Source organism: Nannobrachium achirus, assembly GCF_963921795.1.
Source record: "Nannobrachium achirus genome assembly, chromosome: 14".
Classification (NCBI taxonomy): Eukaryota; Metazoa; Chordata; class Actinopteri; order Myctophiformes; family Myctophidae; genus Nannobrachium; species Nannobrachium achirus.
Genome location: NC_137821.1, coordinates 6,745,957 through 6,765,465, shown reverse-complemented (window position 1 = coordinate 6,765,465; position 19,509 = coordinate 6,745,957). Strand labels below are relative to the sequence as shown.

The 19,509-nt window shown below is 44.9% G+C and overlaps 1 protein-coding gene across 1 annotated transcript; it reads left to right on the top strand.

Annotated features, from left to right (window-relative positions):
- Positions 1-606: 606 nt before the first annotated feature.
- fam113 (family with sequence similarity 113) lies at positions 607-17,803 on the top strand (the record flags this gene model as incomplete). Its single annotated transcript, XM_080741350.1, has 9 exons — positions 607-688; positions 3,970-4,049; positions 5,141-5,373; positions 10,182-10,332; positions 10,622-10,780; positions 12,479-12,644; positions 14,134-14,226; positions 16,909-16,965; positions 17,796-17,803. 9 exons carry the CDS (start codon positions 607-609, stop codon positions 17,801-17,803), a joined length of 1,029 nt encoding a protein of 342 aa, XP_080597476.1.
- Between the last annotated feature and the right edge of the window lie 1,706 nt (positions 17,804-19,509).

Genomic DNA, 19,509 nt, shown 5'->3' with positions numbered 1-19,509 from the left:
AATACATTATAATAGTCCTCTATAACTACAATGTAAAATTAAAAACACCTTAAATATTTCATTTCTTCTAGAAATAGCTAATCTTTCACTCAATAGGGGAAATGCCTGTCGCAAGTTGATGATGTCATAAATGTCATGTGTCATTTTTATGGCATGGATGTGCAAAAAAACTAAACACAAACACATTTGAAATATTGATTTGACGCTCTTATTAACCATAGGAAGTATTACGTTTGTTTTTATTTGCACATGCATGCCATAAATTCCATAGGGATAGACCACACATTACATTTATGACATCATCAACTTGCGACGGGCATTTCCTTTCCGAGTGAAAGATTAGCTATTTCTAGAAGAAATAAAATAATTAAGGTGTTTTTAATTTTAATGTATTAAGGCATATTTGTCGTATTAGCCAGGGATCCCTTTAATAGAAACACATATTATGAAGCTTAATCTTTTTTATAAAATATTTTCAAAACATCTTTTATTTTAGCATCCGTTTTTCAAGAAAAAGTTGACTATAGCTCCTTTAACATTTCATAGTTTAATCCCATTGATTGATGTGCTGTTGTTTTGTTTGCAGTGTTTTTTGTGATCATCAAGATGATGAAGATGAGGAAGGTGACGGGGGCTCAAGCCAGGCAGCTCCTTCACAACAAATTCGTTGTCATTCTGGGGGCCTCAGGTGAGAAGAAACAACCACTTTATTTCAATGGATTTTGTGCTGCATTCATGCATGGTTTTTAGAGATGCTCCGATTGCAATTTTTGGGGCCGATACCGATCAACTGGAATCAGTAGCTGCCGATACTGATATTCCCGACCACAGCATCAAATCCATAAATTCTTCTATTTATTGTGTTACTGTAGCAGCATTTATATATTTAATGATTCTTCTTGACATTGTATATTAAGTATAAACATTAGGAGATTGCAGGCTTAGGTCCTTTAGTATCCAATTCAACTTGTAGGACTTGAAGCTGAGGCTACATTCAGTCCCACAGATAAATATTGTGAAAATAGCTGATCTAGCTTGTAGATCGGCAAAGCCGATACCGGTCAAAGCCGATCGAGGCATTATCGGCCGATCGCGATCACTCACCGATCAATCGGCACATCTCTAATGGTTTTGGTTTAATGCAGGGGTCTTAAACGTTTTCAGGCCAAGGACCCCTTAGCTCTGAGAGAGATGATCAAGCAGGGACCCCCACTACATATCGTATAAAATTGTGTTGCAGATGTACATGGATTATTTCTTAAACTGTTTTAGACTTGACAGCACTATCATCTGTGTAGATTGGAGTAGTGTGTATTTTCATATATTTAACCACTTGAACTGTCAATACCTACTAGTCTGCAGTCTGCACCTCTTTCCCCCTCTACACCGAACCTCTGTGCCAAAAAATAGCCGATCTACAAGCTCTGCGAGGCGTTGTGAGCTTGTAGATCTGCTATTTTTTGGCTAATGTTCTACTAAAAATAGGGATGCTAGGGTTCAAGTGATCAAACATTATCACACAAAGATTTGAAGGACCCCCTGTAGTAACTCTGAGGACCCCCTGGGGGTCCCGGACCCCCTGTTGAAGACCTCTGGTTTAATGGAGATATTAGGGAGATTGTTGAGAAGAAATGTGTGTTGCATTCATCATGCAAAACGTTCTTTACTGTGCAAACTAGCTGCTGCAGACATGTGTGGACTGGATCGTTTACTACTACTAGTGGTTAATTTCAACCGTTTTCACATCAAGGTCTATTATTTATTAGGCATTTGAGCCACGGACCACCATTTGATGAGATTTAGCCTCTCAGGCCCAAGACTATTTATATTTTGTTGTCTTTGGATAAGACTTTGTCCACAATTCCATGCTGTATTGATGTTGGTGCCATAGGAGAGATAACAGGACAATTTGATCAAAATAACTATTCTTCTACTTTCTCTAACATTTGTGTAGACTTCTTGTACATTTAGTAATGCACATATTTGACAATAATTTTACTCCTGAGAGCGTAAAATGAAACAAAGTGTATCCTTATAAAAAAAATTAAACCAAATGGACCCATTTGATAGTGGACCCTTATACATTTGGATTCTACTTCTACACTTCTCAGAGTTACAGACCTGTTAACCTGTAAGGGTCCATTTGGTTCCATTTGTTCACTCTCAGAGTTACAGACCTGTAAGGGTCCATTGGGTTCCATGTGTACACTCTCAGAATTACAGACCTGTAAGGTTCCCCTGTAATTAACCTTTTCATCCATGGCACCCCTGACTTACTGTTCATTTTCAGAATCGTATTACTCTACGTAATATGCAAATGTTTCCACCTGAGAAATATCCGTTCCCATCAGAAGTCAGTGTCTGAAAATAACTTTATACTTGACGTTTAACCACTTCTTGGACCCCAGCATCCCTATTCTGGAGGGTAGGTTCACCAAAAATAGGCGATCTACACAATAGGCGATCTACTCACAACGCGTCACGACGTGACGCGTTGTGAGCTTGCAGATCTGCTATTTTTGGTGAAGACAGTTGAGGTAGATGGAAAAAATAACGAATCAAGTACAGTACCGTGCAAATCAGATCTGTTTTACTAGAGGGTCTCAGTGGTTAAACTTACTGAAGTGATATTGATGATTTCTAAATATTAACAAACTATTCTGAGGCACCCCTGGACTGGCATCGCGACACCCACTTTGGGAAACCCTGGTTAACTCTTATACTGCTTTGGACGTTCCTGTTCGCCCCAATTCTAGAGAGTGAGCCGCGCCAATACGGCCGTTCGTTCGTTTACCTTGTTGATGTCCTTAAGCTGATGAGGGGTCGCGCCGCCGTGTACTGTAATCACATGGCGAGCAGTGATGGTCTTAAAAATCCATTATGCGTTAACATCAACGGAGACCAATTCTCTTCCGTGTTGATTTTCTCTGGCCCTGGGGCTTTGTGGCCAATGTGTTCCCAATCTATGGCAAGACGGAACGGCCAAATTCACATGATTAATGGCATTACGCCGCCCTCTGCTGCCTGGTCTGTGAAAGTGCAGACCAGGCAGGCATGAAAGGCAAAAAAAAAAAAAAAAAGTCTATCAATCTACTATAACGTTGCAAAGGTAAGCCGCTTTTTGATGGCACCAGACCCAATAAATAAATAAATAATCTGGCAGTATAAGAGTTAAGGGCGTGCTAGTACAGTACATATATTGGTCCAGATTAACTTTCAATCATTTAGCTGGGGACCCCCTGGAACTCCCTCAAGGACCCCCGGGGTTCCCCGGACCCCACTTTGAGAACAAACCACACGTGCATGTAGCTCTGTATGTGTGTTGATGTGTTTGAATGTATGTATAAATGGTTGATTCATGATTAAACAGATATTTTACAACAAAGAAAAGATTGAGGTTAGGAATAGGCATTTTCAGTAGAAGTTAGGTTTTAGGCATTAGTGAAATAAGTTATGCCTGATTAACCGTACACTTAGTTGCATGCTGATGTTGTGCACTCGGAAAAATAGCTGATTGGGCTTGTAGATCTGCTATTTTTCAGCTTTAGGCTTATGGTTAAAAATGGCAAAACTAAATTGCATTCATATGGAAAAAATAAAAAATCATCACACGGATGCTGCAAGCTGCTGCAGGTTTTTGGTCGGTGCCGTCTACATTCCAGCTGTCACCCGTCGCTCCGGTGGTCACCAAACTATTCCTGGTTGTCACAATGTCACATAGTCTATTCCTATGAGTCAGCTTTAGGCTTATGGCAAAAAAAAAAAAAAAAGAAAAATGCATTCATAAAAAATCTTGATGTGTATAATACTAGTCATACCAACACGTGTGTGTGTGTGTGTGTGTGTGTGTGTGTGTGTGTGTGTGTGTGTGTGTGTGTGTGTGTGTGTGTGTGTGTGTGTGTGTGTGTGTGTGTGTGTGTGTGTGTGTGTGTGTGTGTGTGTGTGTGTGTGTGTGTGTGTGTGTTACAGTGCAGCGTGGCATGTACAAAGACCTGGTCCATCTACTGCAGGGTGACGACTACCTGGCTCTGAGCCAGCTGAAGACCAAGGTAAAGATAAACTACTCAAAAAATATTCAGACATTTTTACAAATTTTCAAAAATAGCAGATCTACAAGCTCGCAGCTTGTATATCTGCTATTTTATCACAGCCACCGTTGCCCCGATCCTTGCCAAACTTTGCGCACACACTCCTTGGCTGCCAATCCACAACCTCCACCCCTCATTTCCCACATGGCCCTCTTCTAACGCCACCATGAGGCCGATTCTTGCAAAACACATTTTTAGACACTGCTCCTACAGATTTTGCCCTAAAATCACGCAAATTGGATGGCAAATCACAACCTCCACCCCTCATTTCTCACATGACCCTCTTCTAGCGCCACCATCAGGGCGATTTTTGCAAAACACATTTTTGGACACTGCTCCTACAGATTTTGGCCTAAAATCACGCAAAGCGGTACACAGTATCTCTACAGTCATGTCATCAACATGGATCTGTCCCATTTCCCATATTCCCTCCTGATTGCCTACCATTGCCTTCTAAAGTTTGTGTATGCGATGTGACGGTCGCTTATGCACATACGCCATTTTGTTCTACTTCCGGGTGTCTTTCGACTTCCTTCACAGGTGTTACCGATGATAGTAATTAAGGCTCTGTTTGATTTATTGTACAGTGGTTCTTTAATTTCAAGGACCCCCATAACTCTGTAAAAATGGAAGCAAAGGAACCCTTGCGGGTCCATTTGATTCCATTTGTACACTCTCAGAGTTACACACCTGTATGGAGACATTTGGAACCCACTCAATGACACTTTGAGACCCACTGGTGTAGCAGAGCGTTTCCATAGTGAGCCAACATGCACAATATCAGCACCCTGACTCTGTTTGACCGGAATGGAACGGAGCCTTCATTAGTATCATCAGTAACACCTGTGAAGGAAGTCGAAAGATAGCCTGGTTAATAAACCAGACTGCACAACACCACCCCCTGTTGGTAGTGGTGGAGTGTGTGATAGAGTCTGACGCATGCAGTCAGGCTAGTCGAAAGACACCCGGTAGAACAGAACAAAATGGCGTATATGCATATACCCCATTTGGGGAGTCTTACTGGTTTCTCCATCCTGTGTTGCTGGATCCAGGGGGAGCTGTGCTTCGAGGGGGACACCCTGGTGGAGGGGGGCCGCCTGGGGCCCATGAACAACGGGACGGCCTACAGGGAGGTGAGACAGTTCCGTAGCGACCACCACCTGGTGCGCTTCTACTTCCTCACCCGCATCTACTCCCCCTACATGCAGAGTGTCCTGGAGGACTTCCACCGTGGGCCGCAGCCCGACGTCATCCTGGTCAACTCCCTGCTCTGGGACATCAGCAGGTATACTGGAGACCAGGGGTTTTCACAGTGGGTGACGGGTAGGGATGGGTATCGTCTGCGATACTTTTAATGGTATCGATCGCATGACGTCGATACTATCGAGTATCGGTTCACTTGAAAACGAACAATACCTCGTTTCGATACTCTTGAACGCACCCCTGGCCGGTCGCATCTGTAACAGTTGGGCTACTGAGAGTTTAATGACTGCTTTAGTAGGCTACACTCGTTACTGTGGAAAATAGCCGACAATGGCCTATAATGTTTATTATTATAATGATTATCCAACGTCTATACTCTCCGCCACACTGTGTGATCATCATCATCACCGCAGCAGTGGTAGAGCAGTTAAAATGTAATAAAAAGTATCGAAAATGGTATCGAAAAGGGTATCGTATCGATTCCCAGGTATCGAAAAAGGTATCGTATCGATTCAAAGGTGAACGATACCCATCCCTAGTGACGGGTAGGGGTGCAGGAAAAAATCGATTTGAATTCGAATGATTTTTTTATTACGATAATTTATCAGAAATTATGTTGTGTTATGTGTGCAAGCATGAATAAATCAGACATGCTGTCTTGGATTTACCTTTGTTTGTTTACAATATTGCAATAATAAGTTGACAAAACCTTTACAATTATAAAAGCTATGTAAATGTACTCTGCTTTCATGCCAGCAGACTGGAGTAGATCCTGATATATATATATGTCACGGTTTTAAAGAGAAACAGGACGGTCGAGAAACGGAGCACTCGATGTGCAGCACGGGGCGGAACAAGCGGTCGCCCACAGCAACATCCTCCAGGCGGAGCCGCGCCCGCTCGATTGTCCACGACATTGCAAGCGGCGCGCAGGCCAGCGGACCTTGGTCCTGCTCTTCGCCCCCGAGCACCGCAGGTGCGAGTGGCCGCGAAGAGCGGGCCAGGGCCGCGCGGCCGACGGAGCGCCGAAGCCGTGGTGAATGCAATAGTTATATTTATGCCCAGGCCGTAAGGCCTGGGCAAGCCCACGATAAACACCCTGTCCAAGTGACTACAATGGAGCTAATGGCTAAGCTAGGCTAGGCTAGGCTAGGCTAGGCTAGGCTAGTAAATACAGTCGCAAACGAGTGACGTCAGCGCCTTCACTAGTGAATGCGAGTGAATGGCTGTCGTCGCCACCTGGTGGTGATTAGTGTGTGGTGAACGACAAAACAAGCGCTCTTACAATGAACGTCCTGCGTTACCCAAACATCCTGTAACATCTATCTATAAATGCGAGAAGTCTCTGCGTGCGTGTGTGTGTGTTTGTAATCCGCGTATCTCGAGAACCGTTCGTCCCACCGGCTTCAGATTCGGCACGCGCGTTCCCCGCCGCGGCACGGAGTGCAGTGCCGGGTCTCGACCCGACCCGACGCGCGGTTTTCCCGAACCGGCGCGAAACGTTCGGAATCTCCTTATGCGGGGTTGATTGTTGACATCAGGCTGTTTCTGAGGAAATCGGCGAAAGCTCTGACTCATTGTGACATCACTTCATAAAAGGCTCTGACATCACGTACGCCACATGAGTCAACAAAAAATATCTGTGAGTGTGTATGTATGTAGGTAATCCGCGTATCTCGAGAACCGTTCGTCCCACGGGCACGCGCGTTCTCCATAGACAGATATCTCCATATATGGGCATAAAATGGACCCAGAACTATAACTGCAGTGATCTCCATATATCCATATATGGGCATAAAATGGACGCAGATAGCCAGATATCTCCATATATGGACATAAATGGACAGAGGCAAACAGATGGTCAAAGATCTCCATATATGGGCATAAAATGGACGCAGACAGACAGATACAGATATCTCCATATATGGGCATAAATGGACACAGGCAAACAGATGTTCAAAACGGGTCCTATGACAACAGGTATAATGAGGTTTGCATTAAAGGGGGAACCGGCACTGTGTCTGCAACACAGTTGGAGGCACAGACAGATACTCCATATATGGGCATAAAATGGACGCAGATAGACAGATATCTCCATATATGGGCATAAAATGGACCCAGAACTATAACTGCAGTGATCTCCATATATGGACATAAAATGGACGCCGACAGACAGACAGACAGACAGATGGGCATAAAATGGACGCAGATAGACAGATATCTCCATATATGGGCATAAAATGGACCCAGAACTATAACTGCAGTGATCTCCATATATGGACATAAAATGGACGCCGACAGACAGACAGATACAGATATCTCCATATATGGGCATAAATGGACACAGGCAAACAGATGTTCAAAACGGGTCCTATGACAACAGGTATGATGAGGTTTGCATTAAAGGGGGAACCGGCACTGTGTCTGCAACACAGTTGGAGGCACAGACAGATACTCCATATATGGGCATAAAATGGACGCAGATAGACAGATATCTCCATATATGGGCATAAAATGGACCCAGAACTATAACTGCAGTGATCTCCATATATGGACATAAAATGGACGCCGACAGACAGACAGACAGACAGACAGACAGATACAGATATCTCCATATATGGGCATAAATGGACACAGGCAAACAGATGTTCAAAACGGGTCCTATGACAACAGGTATAATGAGGTTTGCATTAAAGGGGGAACCGGCACTGTGTCTGCAACACAGTTGGAGGCACAGACAGATACTCCATATATGGGCATAAAATGGACGCAGATAGACAGATATCTCCATATATGCATGGGCATAAAATGGACCCAGAACTATAACTGCAGTGATCTCCATATATGGACATAAAATGGACGCCGACAGACAGACAGACAGATACAAATATCTCCATATATGGGCATAAATGGACACAGGCAGACAGATGGTCAAAACGGGTCCTATGACCAGGTAAAAAACAGGTATAATGGGGTTTGCATTAAAGGGCGGGGCATTCATTCCCTATTTACATTGTTCCTTCGGGCGGCCCAGCTTCTAGTATATATGAATTGAATAGAGAATCGTTTTGAATCAAGAATTGTTTTTAAATCGAAAAATAAACGTTTCTGAATTCGAATCGTTTGGATTTGAAAGAATCGAGAAAAAAAAAAACGTGAATCGTGACCCCAAGAATCGATTCTGAATCGAATCGTGGGATACCCAAAGATTCGCAGCCCTAGTGACGCGGCACCCTGGGGTGCCGGCAATTTATTTGGACACTTGAAAACATAATTAGATTAATTTTAAACTTGAAGTACAAAGTTATTTTCAGTCAGTTCTAACCAAAATGGCTGTTATCTCAACGTTTTCCTCGCAACATAATCACTAAAATATCGTCACTGTCGGGCAGACAACCTTGTATCTCCAAGTTTCAAATGTGTACGTCTTTTGGTAAAGACTGTCGCACAAAAGTAGTGAAAAAAGTTTTCACCATTTTCACTAGTTTAGTACATTTTATAGATGATAAATACAAAACGAACGGTTTTGGACATGCAAGGTTTCCACCCGACAACGACGATATGCTATTAATATAAGGTGCTTTGTAAGGGTGCCTCGGATTAAAACATATTTATGGGGTGCCCTGAGACAAAACAGTTTGGGAACCCCTGGTGTAGATGTCATCCTGCTCAACTCACTGTTCTGGGATATCAGCAGGTATACTGTAGACTAGATCAGGGGTTTTCAAAGTGGGTGACGGGGCACCCTGGGGTGCCGTGACGGCAGTCCAGGGGTGCCGCGAGATCATTTGATAATATTTGGGATTTATTTAGACACTTGAAAAAATATTTAGTATCATTTTCAGTCAGTTCTAACTAAAATGGCTATTATCTCAACGTTTTCCTTGCAACATAATCACTAAAATATGGTCACTGTCGGGCAGAAACCTCGTATCTCCAAGTTTCAAATGTGTACGTCTTTTGGTAAAACAAAGCCCTGCTTCATCATACAAGACTGTCGCACAAAACTAGTGAAAACAGCAGATCCTACTGTGTGCTTGTAGATCTGCTGTTTTCACTAGTTTAGTACATTTTATAGATGATAAATACAAAACAAACGGTTTTAGACACCTGACAATGACGATATGCTATAAATATAAGGTGCTGGGAGTGAAAATAATAATGTAGGGGTGCCTCGGATTTAAAAAAAAAATATTAATGGGGTGCCCTGAGACAAAACAGTTTGGGAGCCCCTGCTGTAGACATCATCCTGGTCAACTCCCTGCTCTGGGATATTAGCAGGTAGAAGTCTTGTCTCGTCTCGCCTTCTCTTCTCTTGTCAATTTACAATTTAAGCATTTATCTGGAATCTATATTTCACATCCACCGGGCCAAGCAAAGCGCTCTGATCGGCTTCTTCTCCCATTGCGTGCACTTAGGTCTGTTGTCTGTTGGTTGGTGCACCGCTATGATCAGGACAGTACCCCTGAAACTCGTCCAGTGAGGAAGGTTTTGTGGTGCAAAAACTAAGTGTGATTAAAATGCGTTATTTTTCTGTAATTCATTAATGAAAATTAGAGGCCGATTCTCAAACAGTTTTCTGAAAAACCTACGTTTCTATATTAGTGGTCCTCAAACTTTTTAAAATGGAGGACCCCCGGAACTCCATCTGAATATATTTTGTTCCCAGGACCCCCAGAAGCAGAGATTTGAGTTAAAAATGTCAACTTTAAAAATTAATATATTGAGAAGATTTGCAGACATTTTCATGATAAAAACAAAGTATAAAAAAATAGTGCCGAGTGCCGCGTTATGAGCTTTTAGATCTGCTATTTTTGCAGCCAAAGTATAAAATAATGGTTAAAGTGGTTAAAATCTAAAGCCCAGCCCTAACTGGTGTGTGTTGTGTAGGTACGGTAACGACCGCATGCAGGAGTACAGGGACAACCTGCAGAAGTTCTTCACCCAGCTGAAGAGCACGGTGTCAGACAGCTGTCAGGTGGTGTGGCTGCTGTCCATGCCTCTGGGAGAGAAGATCAGAGGTGGATTCCTGGTCCCTGAGGTGGGTCTGGTCCTGCTACGCTCATAACACATGTTATCATCACTGTCTGGGTCCTGCTACGCTCCATGAATGTTATCATCACTGCCTGGAGGGCAAGGAGTGAATTTGAGGCAGGTTATTGTTAGGTTCACGCCCCTCACGGCTTGGGAGCTTTTGGCTACGGCTGTTTACAGTAAAAAAAAAAATCAAACCTCGGTTCGAAGGGAAGCGGTGAACTTTTATTCTATGTGTCCTAGAGCTATGAACTCTGTAATGTGTCTGCTATTCCCATTATTTAAACCACCCTCAGGTGCAGCACCTGGGGCCGACGCTACGCTTCGATGTGATCGAGGCCAACTTCGACGCTGCGCGTCTGGCCGAGGCCAACGGCCTGGACGTCCTCGACCTGCACTACCACTTCAGACTGAGTCTGCAGCACCGCATGGACGATAGTACCCACTGGAACCAGGTGAGACCTCACTGCACTGCATGGATGATAGTACCCACTGGAACCAGGTGAGACCTCACTGCATGGATGATAGTACCCACTGGAACCAGGTGAGACCTCACTGCATGGATGATAGTACCCACTGGAACCAGGTGAGACCTCACTGCAATGCACTGCATGGACGATGGTACCCACTGGAACCAGGTGAGACCTCACTGCAATGCACTGCATGGACGATAGTACCCACTGGAACCAGGTGAGACCTCACTGCAATGCACTGCATGGATGATAGTACCCACTGGAACCAGGTGAGACCTCACTGCAATGCACTGCATGGACGATAGTACCCACTGGAACCAGGTGAGACCTCACTGCAATGCACTGCATGGACGATAGTACCCACTGGAACCAGGTGAGACCTCACTGCAATGCACTGCATGGATGATAGTACCCACTGGAACCAGGTGAGACCTCACTGCAATGCACTGCATGGACGATAGTACCCACTGGAACCAGGTGAGACCTCACTGCAATGCACTGCATGGACGATAGTACCCACTGGAACCAGGTGAGACCTCACTGCAATGCACCGCATGGATGATAGTACCCACTGGAACCAGGTGAGACCTCACTGCAATGCACTGCATGGACGATAGTACCCACTGGAACCAGGTGAGACCTCACTGCAATGCACTGCATGGACGATAGTACCCACTGGAACCAGGTGAGACCTCACTGCACTGCACTGCATGGACGATAGTACCCACTGGAACCAGGTGAGACCTCACTGCAATGCACTGCATGGACGATAGTACCCACTGGAACCAGGTGAGACCTCACTGCAATGCACTGCATGGACGATAGTACCCGCTGGAACCAGGTGAGACCTCACTGCACTGCATGGATGATAGTACCCACTGGAACCAGGTGAGACCTCACTGCACTGCATGGACGATAGTACCCACTGGAACCAGGTGAGACTGCACTGCACTGCATGGATGATAGTACCCACTGGAACCAGGTGAGACCTCACTGCACTGCATGGATGATAGTACCCACTGGAACCAGGTGAGTCTGCACTGCATGGATGATAGTACCCACTGGAACCAGGTGAGACTGCACTGCATGGACGATAGTACCCACTGGAACCAGGTGAGTCTGGGGGACTCTGGCGCGCACGCCGACACATTCTTATTTTTGCCCTCAACATAGGAGGAGAAGTTGCTTAAACAAACACAAATACAAAAGTATAGTTTGTTTAGCACGTTTAGGAGGAATTTTGCATAATTTTCACCAGACTCCTGGCCGGGTGCTATAGATTCTTTTGTGTAAATTAAGCAGAGTTTTAAGCCAGAGTTTCCAGAGTAATTCCCGATGTCTTTGCGTGCCCAGGCCTGAGTTTCCCCAGCTATTAATCGATTCGTTTTCCAATCCAAAATCATATCACCGCTCTGGGGTTACTAAGTAACTCAGAGACAGCGCTTCAGTTCTGAGCCCGCAAGCGGAACCGGATCTGCTTTTTTTGGGGGGGTCTTTTGTATTTGTGAACGAACCGTAATGCACAATGGACACGCACGTGCCCTTGTTAAAAGGTAAGAAAACTGTTGCACATACTGTATAACACGAAAATCTCTGTTTTTCGTGGGAAGTCAATGATTTTTTAATGATAATAGGATGGAGATGTGTCCCTGAATCTCTTTTCCCCCTCCCTCCCACCAGGTGGCGCACCGCTGCATCTCCTGGCTGCTGCTGAGGCACATGGCGGAGGCCTGGGGGGTGGACCTGTGGGGGAGGGGGGACCCCTGCCCCCCGGACCCCCTGATGTGTGGCAACTGGGGGAGCATAGATGACATGGGACTAGGAGGAGAGCGATCTAGTCCCGACCGTAAGTGTTGCACCAAACACACACACACACACACACACACACACACACACACACACACACACACACACACACACACACACACAACTCTCAAGGACCCCAACATTGACACTTATTAGCACGCGGACCCCCACAAGATATGCCATTTTAATTTCAAGGACCCCTAGTTTGACATGGACTAGGCAACCTCCATTTAATGGCATTTCTATCTACATTTAACGAGGTCTAACGATTCCATTTGGTTCCATTTGTACACTCAGAGTTACAGACCCATAAGGGCCCATTTGGTTTAGCTGGGGACCCCCTGGAACTCCCTCGAGGACCCCTGGGGGACCCCACTTTGAGAACCACTGTGAAAACCACAGCGATTCAGGGACCGGAGACAGGCTACAATCTTGAAGATGTTTTTGGCGAATTCCCTCCCAGTTAAAGTACATGTTGCAATACCCTCTTGGCCCACAGGTTCAGAATCACTGTTTTTATTTGTATTTAATTTGTTTCTCCTATTGTATGTCAGAGAGTAGGGCTGTCACACATAATCTATTCTATTCTAATCTAAAAATCTAATCGAAATTATTTGACATAATCGCAATTATTTTGTGATAATCGTCATAATCGTTTACATGTTGAAAAATGTTTATATATGTTCAAACATTAAAAAGATTTACGTAAATTACGATTATTTTCTATAGTATTTCAGTGCAACAGAAGCCCCTTTTCCACTGCAAGGTGAAACCAGAACTTTCAGGAACCTGAACCTATTATTATTTTGGTTCTGGTTTTGTTTCCACTGCACACGGCCCCGTTCCAGACGAGGTTCCTGGAACCTCTTTCCGGTCCTGCTCCTTAGGTAGAACTAAACTTGAGTTCTGGGAACCAGCAGCACTGCTGGTCCTTTTCTGGGACCTTCCCAGTTAGTTCTGGTTGTATGGAAACGTAAGCAGAACTTGGTCCCGGAACTTCACAGGTTCTGGAAAGTTCTGGTTCTTGTTCTGGGTCAGCCCTATACAGACAGTGGAAATGGGGCTAGAGAGGACTATATAGAGTAGTGAAGTGTGACGTAATTTACACATCCTACCTGGTTCGTGGTTTTCTTCCCCCATTCTGAATTCCCATAGACCTTTTTCATATCGCGTCATAAAAGAACTGTGTTCCAAACATAAACAAATTATCTCAGCAGTTTGACTCATATGGATATGAAGAATCAACTGATGGTGAGAAAACGCTAATGTTACTGTCGCCGAATTAGTTACATTTTCACTAGAAACAGGGTTTATCAAATATGAGTGACTGACTATCATAAACCATACAGAGCCACCTCGCCGACAATATCGCAAAGACTGTTTGTTTATTTTTGGACCGCAATGCTTATATGAGACGATTTAATATGACTCAATGTTATTCTCCATAGAGAAATTACTTCATTGGATCCAGGGGATGAGCGAGTCACGTCATGACTTCGTTACTCTATTGTATTTCTATTGTATTTCAGTACAACAGGTAGGGGGCAGCAGAGAGGACTATGGCACCAGTAGTGGCTACAGTAGTGCTGAGCTCACACCTCAGTACAACCTTCACAACTCAGGTGAATACAAGCAAAGATGTTTAATATATAAAGATAGGGAAACCTATTTTCTCCTTTTTTGTGTAGCTGAAAAAAAGCCAAATTATTATGACAATTTTGTTAATATTTTGGGGCTTGTGATGATCTGGTTCAATATAGGGATGTGAAAAAAAAATCGAAAGTCGACTCGAAAATCGACTCATGCTCACCGCGACTCATTTTGAGTCGAAAAATCAAAAAATATATATGTTTTTTTATTTTTCAAAAGTTTTTCCCCCAAAAATGTTTTAATCGCTTTTTCAAAAACGTTATAAGCGTTAATGTTTTCCAAATGTGAGAGGACCGTGTGTGTGTCTGTGTCGGAGACGAGTGCATACGCATGCATGCGCCGCTAGTCAGGTCCGCGGACTACTGGTTGACAAACACTGCTGGACCGGGCTGATGTGCGCGTCATAGCAGTGCGCGCTGACTTGCCTGACTGTATCAACTCTATGGACTGGATGCGTTTTGTTTACCTCCTGCCTCTGCATGCATGCTTGACACGAAAGCTCGCTTGTTAAAGGCAGCGTCGCCGTTCTCACTCGTCGTTAATGCGACACACCCGTGGACGCGGTCGGGGAGAGAGCGAGGCAGACACTGCTCCACATTTGATACACTAGCCTGAGGTGCCAGCCTGAGCGCTCCCACTACGTTCCATGGACTTTGTCACTCCGCTTCTAGTCTCTAAAGAACAGACTCCATGCTAACGCATAGTAACGCAAGGAAGTGCAATTATTTATTATAATTATTATTAGGGCTTTGATGCAAGTTCTGATGGGTGCAGCTGCATAAGTTGTGTTGCTTAAAGTGCGCCGTTGTGCTCTCCTCCCAGCTGCTGCTTAGCGAAAAAAAAAAAAAAATGGGGGGGAACTATTCTGGCGGAACTATTGTGGCGGAACTATTGTGCCGCAGCGCACGTTTCCGGTCGGACATATTTGACCGCCGGACGCACTTCCGGTGTTGTCCGCAAATCTTTCTTGTGTGGATCAGCTGCCTCTGAGATTGAGTGGGCTGGGCGTGGGCAGCGTGGGCTGGGTGGAGCGTAACCGTGACAACAGCTGCTTGCAGGCTTGTTGTATGGGCTGGTGTAGGGTTACAGATCCATTGGCTGGGCGGACGTTAAGATCCCCTGGACTGGGGGACGTTATAGCCAATTGGAGTGCTGCATTTGGTCTGTTGGTGACACTCAAATACCGCTGGCTGCAGTTCTAAAATGTAATATAAGATAGACTCCAACCATGCTTCCACCTCCTATAAAGGTATCCTCCTACATCACATAGAAAAGGAAAGTACGGGTCTGTCCCAGCCATAGACTGTAGAAAAATTTGGACGATGCGAAGCCATTGGTTTCTATGCAGCGCAAATGGCCCTTTCTACCCCTTGGAATGAGTGTCGCCATCATAGAATTGTAAAGGCATCAGAGATACTATTGGCTGCCAACGGTCACGTGCAACCGCAGGGATACATGGGAGAATGTGGTCGGAGCCTCCCGAAATACAGCACACGAAGAACACAGCAGGCTGGTATTAGTTTAGTTGGCCACGCCCCCCGCAACTTTATCATTTATTTTAAAATAAATTGGACCACATTTCGACAAAACAAATATGATGGTGATTGAAAGGCAATTTTTAACTAGCGATAGGAACCATACAGTATTCATGAAAATGTTAATTAAGGTTAGAAAACGAAAGGGGAAAATGAATGGGATCCAATGGAGCACAATTCTTTTTGCGATCGGCCGGGGGGGAAAACAGCGCAACTAGCGGCCAATCATAGAAAGTTTTACTTCATTTTAAATCGGCAGAACTATGCCCCTGGTCCCAGCCTCTTGCTATCGCCCTCTTGGATACAACCCACTGTCAGCTGTACAGCCAGGCCTGTAGGGGGGGCTATGTCACCGTTATGACATTTTACCCCACAATAAAGTGTCGCTCAAATAATTGCGATTAACGATTTAATTGTGTTTCTGTGGCTGAACATTATATATATGATGCAGATATGACTAAATAACTTGCATGATTTAATACATTTGTACTTTATATGAATAGTGAAAATAGCTGATCTCACGTTGCATTTGTGGCGCCTTTTATTGTGTGAAAATGTGTCAAGATATGAACATTTTCAACTGGAAATTATTATGACTATTATGCAAAACATAGTTAGGCCTAGAGCAGGGGTCTTCAACAGGGGGTCCGCGACCCCTAGGGGGTCCGCGGAGGTACTGCAGGGGGTCCGCAAAATTTATACAAATATTTTTCACATTTATAAATCATGATTCTATCCATTCTGAATAGCTTGAATACATGATTACTATGCAATTGACAGATTGTTGATATTATTGACATTGGTTCTCAGTTAATAAGTAGTATGTTTAGAAATGGTAGTGGTACGGCCCACCCTGCTCGCTGTAACTTGTTTAAAATAAAAAATATGTCGTAGCCCCGACCCCTGCACCCTACGAGGTGGTAGGGGGTCCCTGCTCCATCTCCCCATCAGTTTGGGGGTCCCCGGCCTGAAAACGTTGAAGACCCCTGGCCTAGAGAGACCCATATATGGCTTTAGCTGACATATCGGTAATTTACTCTTTACCCATGTTTCCATGCAGCTCCATGTCTGGGTACATTTTAAATAAGGTGTTGTTTTTTTCTTTGTGTTTTACCACAGAGTTCCAGAGGGATGAGTGGAGCCAGTGGTCTCCATATGACACAGCAGCTCAGCCAGGTGTGTGTGTGTGTGTGTGTGTGTGTGTGTGTGTGTGTGTGTGTGTGTGTGTGTGTGTGTGTGTGTGTGTGTGTGTGTGTGTGTGTGTGTGTGTGTGTGTGTGTGTGTGTGTGTGTGTGTGTGTGTGTGTGTGTGTGTGTGTGTGTGTGTGTGTGTGTGTGTGTGTGTGTGTGTGTGTGTGCGTGCGTGCGTGCGTGCGTGTATCTGTATACGTGCACATATGTGGGGTTTTTCAGTTTGTGTTAGATGCAAGAAGCTGGCTCCAAGGGGGGAGGTTGTAATCTGTCCTGAGGGTGTGTGTGTGCAAGCGTCATCAATATGTCCGTACGGGGACAAATGTTTCCGTGTCAGGCAGGGCAGGAATTTCATGAAGGCCATGGCCGTCGTTGCCCCTCAGTTTGATCTTGTGCCCAACGGCATGCCCTGAGGCCACAGTGGCCTTAATGCCCCAGCTGACTTTCTCCTCTGTCTCTTTCTGGTCAATATGTAGACAGTAGACACCAGTGTCTTTTGTTGAGATTCTGAAATCTGAAGTCAGGGCTGATCAGATTGTAAATGCCATCATGCATCTAGTTCACTGCAGATTAGGTTATCATCCCTAACCCTTAAATTCAACAAATTCTTTCAATGGACTAAAATCTTGTTTTATTTTTATGGTCTTCCTGCCGTGGCATTTGGCCTTTGTGCCCTCAAAGAAATGGACAACACCAAAGGCCAAGTGGCCTTGACCCTAAAATGATGACATTCAAGACTTGTCCTTTTCCGTGGCAAATTTTAGAATTTATTTTTTACACACTATTATAATGTTCTTGTTTGGTTCATCAAACCAGGTTACTGAATGTTCTGTCTGCAGAATATGTATTACTGTGACACATTAGGAGTAGGCTGACAAATCCGCCAGTGCAAAGAATATTTGCCCTTGCACGCAGTGATATAGTCTGGCTACACAAGCTACATTAGGAGTCCAAAAGGACGAGTGGTTCACAAATGTTTTATTTATTTTTCAAGGACCCCCATAACCTTTGAGAGTGTAAAGAGTGTACAGCAGGGTTCCCCAATTAGTTTTCCCCAAGGGCCGAATTATGTCTAGGGTACCAAGCCGAGGGCCACAACATTGCAGGGGACGACGGTGGCGTTTCCGCTACTCCAGCGACAGTTCAGATATCGTCGTTGTCGGGTGAAAATCTTGTATGTCCAAAATCGTTTGTTTTGCATTTATCATTTATCGTTTTAAACTAGTGAAAACAGCCGATCTACAAGCACACAACGCCTCGCGGTGCGAGGCGTTGTGCTTGTAGATCTGCTGTTTTCACTACTTTGGTGAGACGGCCTTGAATGATGAAGCAGGGCTGTAAAGTAGAAGGGTTTAACTAGAGTGTAGGGCTGGCTAGACTGTTTGCTTCACCATGGGGCTTCTGTTAGAAAGCCATTGAAGAGAGCGTGGATTCCATTTTGTCATGGTTTATTTCTACAAACAGATAAATACAATAATATTACATTCAATATAAATCATCATTAATAAACAATAATATTCAACAACATTATACATAATTCAGCCTCTACATTCAATATGGTCTTGGTCTAAATGCATCTACAACATTAACCAATAAACGTACAACAAGGTATTACTGTTAAGCCCAGGTTAAATAGTACTCTTGGGAGGGGGAAGGGCACCACTCAGCATACAAGAAATGGCCAATACAACATTACATATTCTCTAGGTCCACTTCATTTCCTTACTAAGGTCCATCAATCAACATTGCAAATCTCTAGTATCATACAGGTGAGTTCTAACAATCAACACAAACAAACATATGCAAATCAGGACCACTCACGTCAGTAACGCATGACCAATGTACTGGTGACTCTAGGACAGGGATCTCTCAGGGAGGTGTTCTTCCACTGCTGCCAAACTAGAAGTGACCAGCCAGGCACTGAAGCAGTTTATATAGCCAGAGTCACTGATTAGGAGAATGGGAGCAGGTGTGATTGAATGACTGATCAGGTGAAGGGGTGGAGTCAGTACAGGGGAATTGGCCAGGGGGAGAGTTAGTGACTTTTCTACAGCCGCCCCAAATACGACAGTATTTACACCAAAAAAAAAGTCACACTGGCTGTAGGGCCGCCCCATGAACGAATGGGTACTGGGGGTGGCTCAGGTGGTGGCAGACAAGTGGGCCCAGGTGCTGGGGGAGGCTCAGGTAACCTGGCTGCTGGAGGCAGGGCTCTAGGCAGAGATGGGGGTGTCAGAGGCGAAGCCTGGGCTGAAGGTGGAGGGGGCCTGGGCACTGCTGGAGGGGAGGATGCAGGAGGTGGAGGAGCCCTGGGCGGCGCTGCAGGAGGAGGAGGAGGACTTAGCGGCGCTGCAGGAGGAGGAGGACTTAGCGGCGCTGCAGGAGGAGGAGGACTTAGCGGCGCTGCAGGAGGAGGACTTAGCGGCGCTGCAGGAGGAGGAGGAGGACTTAGCGGCGCTGCAGGAGGAGGAGGAGGACTTGGCAGCGCTGCTGCAGGAGGAGGAGGAGGACTTGGCAGCGCTGCTGGAGG